Source organism: Liolophura sinensis, chromosome 1 (genome assembly GCF_032854445.1).
Source record: "Liolophura sinensis isolate JHLJ2023 chromosome 1, CUHK_Ljap_v2, whole genome shotgun sequence".
NCBI classification, from domain to species: Eukaryota; Metazoa; Mollusca; class Polyplacophora; order Chitonida; family Chitonidae; genus Liolophura; species Liolophura sinensis.
Window position 1 is genome coordinate 38,118,711 of NC_088295.1, and position 4,202 is coordinate 38,122,912.

The 4,202-nt window shown below is 42.2% G+C and overlaps 1 protein-coding gene across 1 annotated transcript; it reads left to right on the forward strand.

Moving 5' to 3' along the window:
• Nucleotides 1-273: 273 nt before the first annotated feature.
• Nucleotides 274-2,768, forward strand: LOC135461846 (tubulin beta-4B chain-like). Its single transcript, XM_064739094.1, has 4 exons — nt 274-330; nt 652-760; nt 1,267-1,622; nt 1,950-2,768. The coding sequence occupies exons 1-4, from the start codon at nt 274-276 to the stop codon at nt 2,766-2,768; spliced, it is 1,341 nt and encodes a 446-aa protein (XP_064595164.1).
• Nucleotides 2,769-4,202: the final 1,434 nt, after the last annotated feature.

The window sequence follows — 4,202 nt, forward strand, 5'->3', positions numbered from 1 at the left end:
AGATTATTCAAGTTTGGCCGTGTCGATAAACGAAAACACAGTTACACAGTTGTCTGGACTCTAAATGTATTCTTGCGCGACTATCATTGTTTAATAATCCGAACTTTTTGTTTAGGGGCTATATTTTGACAGGCGGATTTGGTTAGGTATCCAGGTGTAAAAAGGTGACTCGCATATAAATGCTAACTACTTTCCTAGTACATCATTCCCAGCTTCATTCACCTGTCCTTAGCTTGTGAACGCTTAGCGTAGTTTACCAACCCTACCTCCACCATGAGAGAAATCGTCCACCTGCAGGCTGGCCAGTGCGGCAACCAGATCGGAGCCAAGGTAAGTTGAAAAGAAAATTATTACTAATATGAAAAGATATACCATGCTAGTTATTATTAAATCATTTCATTGGTTATCAAAACACCATACACAGAAATATCGATATAATTATGAACTAAACTTCATATGAATAACGGCTCTTTGTACAGAACGCCGATTAAAAGAACTGTATATTATGTAAACTAATGTTTCAGTTTTGATTTCTAACTTTAAATAAGAGAACGGAGACGATGTCTCGGTGTGTGACATAAAGCTGATTCATGGTAAAGAAGATACGAACATTTTACATCGTTCTTATTTGTCTGTTACATTTCTTTCCAGTTCTGGGAAGTAATCTCTGATGAACATGGAGTAGACCCGACCGGAACTTACCATGGAGACTCAGACCTCCAGCTGGAGAGAATCAATGTCTACTACAACGAGGCTACAGGTATCTCATGATCAGTTAATTATACGCCAAACTAGTTATAATGTCTGGATAAAATTGGCAACTCAAATTTTACTTCTGGCCTAATCAATGTCTATTACAACGAAAGATCTGTTTTCCCTCAAGTTTTTAAAACTGGTTGTATCAAAATACTACCGGCCACAGTACGTTTATTAACCAGAAACTACAGGTGTATGTTCCGTAGTAATTAACGTTTAAAAAAATGTAACAATTTGAAAAACGTGTTACTCAGTCAACTTCCTTTACAAGCAGACAGTTCATCAAAGAGTGCTCACCAGTCAACGCCTTACATAATCATCGATGTCACATAATATTAGTACAATATTAGAACTTTAAACACTGACTAATATGAAAAAGTGGTGGTAATTAATGAGTTATAACTAAAAGTAACCGACTTTTTCAAGTATTAATAGTTGCATGTAAACAACGTGTACTGCTGATGATGATGAGTGACAGGTCTAAATGTTTAAATTCATCCTGTTCTTTAGGTGGCAAATATGTGCCCCGTGCCGTCCTGGTAGATCTGGAGCCCGGTACCATGGATTCCGTCCGCTCCGGTCCATTCGGTCAGATCTTCAGACCGGATAATTTTGTCTTCGGTCAGAGCGGTGCCGGCAACAACTGGGCCAAAGGTCACTACACGGAAGGGGCCGAGCTAGTCGACTCCGTTTTGGATGTGGTCCGCAAGGAAGCTGAGAGCTGTGACTGTCTGCAGGGCTTCCAGCTGACCCACTCTCTGGGTGGAGGTACCGGCTCTGGGATGGGTACGCTCCTGATCAGCAAGATCCGCGAGGAGTACCCGGATAGGGTGATGAACACCTTCTCCGTCGTCCCTTCACCAAAGGTAATGGGGGACATATACTATATAATGATCCTGTCTTCACCCTAAGCAAACGTAGCTGGCATTTACAAACACCAAATTACAATGTTGTCGCTTAAATCATAATTATACATGACTGTTTTGGTCTGCGATACATATTATCACATATTAACTAGCAAAGAACAATTTCTCATTCTCTATGATGAAATTCGAATGTAGAAGGATGTAGTGAGTATGCTTGCACTCCTCACTATAACTTCGTTTAATTGCCAGTATTTGCCCTTGAAGCGACACACATATTTCATGCCTTTGGCTATACGTGTGTTAATTATCAAACTGTTTTTTCGTCAGGTATCCGACACCGTTGTGGAACCCTACAACGCCACTCTGTCAGTCCATCAACTGGTAGAGAACACCGACGAGTCTTTCTGTATTGACAACGAGGCTCTTTACGACATCTGCTTCCGAACCCTGAAGCTGACGACCCCAACATATGGTGACTTGAACCATCTGGTCTCTGCCACAATGTCTGGTGTGACCACCTGTTTGCGATTCCCCGGTCAACTCAACGCTGACCTCCGCAAACTGGCTGTCAACATGGTACCTTTCCCCCGTCTCCACTTCTTCATGCCTGGATTTGCCCCTCTAACCTCCCGGGGTAGTCAACAGTATAGAGCCCTGACCGTCCCAGAACTCACCCAGCAGATGTTTGACGCCAAAAACATGATGGCCGCCTGCGATCCCCGTCATGGCCGTTACCTGACTGTGGCCGCCATGTTCCGTGGTCGAATGTCCATGAAGGAAGTCGATGAACAGATGTTGAACGTGCAAAACAAGAACAGCAGCTACTTTGTCGAATGGATCCCCAACAACGTCAAGACCGCTGTCTGTGACATTCCGCCACGTGGTCTCAAGATGTCCGCTACCTTTATTGGTAACAGCACCGCCATCCAAGAACTGTTCAAGAGAATCTCAGAGCAGTTCACGGCCATGTTCCGACGCAAAGCTTTCCTCCATTGGTACACTGGCGAGGGTATGGACGAGATGGAGTTCACTGAGGCCGAGTCCAACATGAACGACTTGGTGTCGGAGTACCAGCAGTACCAAGATGCCACGGCCGAGGAGGAGGGAGAGTTTGACGAGGAAGGAGAGGCGGAGGAGGATCAGTAAATTATAACTTTGCTTTACGAGCATAGCTATACAGAAAGTTTAGCTGTACAGGAAGCTTAGCTGTAAAGGAAGCTTAGCTATACAGAAAGTTTAGCCGTACAAGAAGCGTAGCTGTACAGGAAGCTTAGCTATACAGAAAGTTTAGCTGTACAGGAAGCTTAAATGTACAGGAAGCTTAGCTGTACAGGAAGCTTACCTGTACAGGAAGCTTAGCTGTATAAGAAGCTTAGCTGTACAGGAAGCTTAGCTGTACAGGAAGCTTAGCTGTACAAGAAGCTTAGCTGTACAGGAAGCTTAGCTGTGCAGGAAGCTTAGCTGTATAAGAAGCTTAGCTGTTCAGAAAGTTTAGCCGTACAGGAAGCTTAGTTGTACAGGAAGCTTAGCTGTACAGGAAGCTTAGCTGTACAGAAAGTTTAGCTGTACAGGAAGCTTAGCTTTACAGGAAGCTTAGCTGTACAGAAAGTTCATCTGTAGAGGAAGCTTAGCTGTACAAGAACAGTGCAGTGTTGACCACTGAAAGCATTTGTAGTTTAATAGTTAGATTTTCAGTTCAGTTAAAGTTCGTGCCACGCAAATTTTGTGAGATAAAATACATAACTTTAGCTTTTTGTTACCATCTGTTATTCAAAGTACAAAAATCAGATGTATTTATGCATATGTATCTTAAGAACACCATTCCTGTAGGGAACTATAAGCTGTCTGTAAAGACCAGAAATATTTCGACCTATTTCACTGATTTGAATCTTCCGAAAAACAAATTTTTGTCTCGAAATCCTCCAGTGAATGGAGTATATTCAACATACTTGTGTGTGGCATAACGATTTAATAAAATCGGTATTGTTTCTCCCTATACTTGGTTTTATGTTTTTCTTAGAGAAGAAGATTAGAAGAAGAAATTTGTTTTCTCAACGCAGGATTTGCTGTAGTGAAGAAGCCGGTACATATGTACTTGGTGTCTAAACTAGCAAAACTTCTCATTATTACTAAATTACAAGGCGTCATTATCATGATTGCCGTTGTTGATTATTTGAAGCGGTGAATGAATGTTTTGAACTGGAAACCTGGGCGTAGTTTGCAAACCGATGATCTACGATAAACTCGTTACATGTCGATTTTTCGACTAAAGGATCTGTGCAATAACAGAAAAAAGCACCGCAGCATCCTATATTTAGGTTGGGGTCTTTTGAAACAGTGCCTGTGTGGAGGGTTCACTGTGTAATCTTGTCTTGTCTGTTCTGAAATCGATGTTCCAGAAGAGATAGGCTGTAGGGCGATCGACTTCATTGTACAATACACCGCCTTTCCAAGGTATACCCAAAACACAATGGCACTGTTATTCAAAGTCTGTATTTCCCAAAAGGGAAAACGCTTTCCATATCTCACGGGAACAATGGACCCAATGGAAACATCCCAGACAATGTAGTCTTCTATAGG

What these genes read in the sequence shown, in the direction of transcription:
- LOC135461846 (XM_064739094.1), top strand. Translation starts at nt 274, where the DNA reads ATGAGAGAAATCGTCCACCTGCAGGCTGGCCAGTGCGGCAACCAGATC. An exon ending in GCAACCAGATCGGAGCCAAG is followed by an intron (nt 331 to 651) that starts GTAAGTTGAAAA and finishes ATTTCTTTCCAG; the next exon opens with TTCTGGGAAGTAATCTCTGA. An exon ending in CCGTCGTCCCTTCACCAAAG is followed by an intron (nt 1,623 to 1,949) that starts GTAATGGGGGAC and finishes TTTTTTCGTCAG; the next exon opens with GTATCCGACACCGTTGTGGA.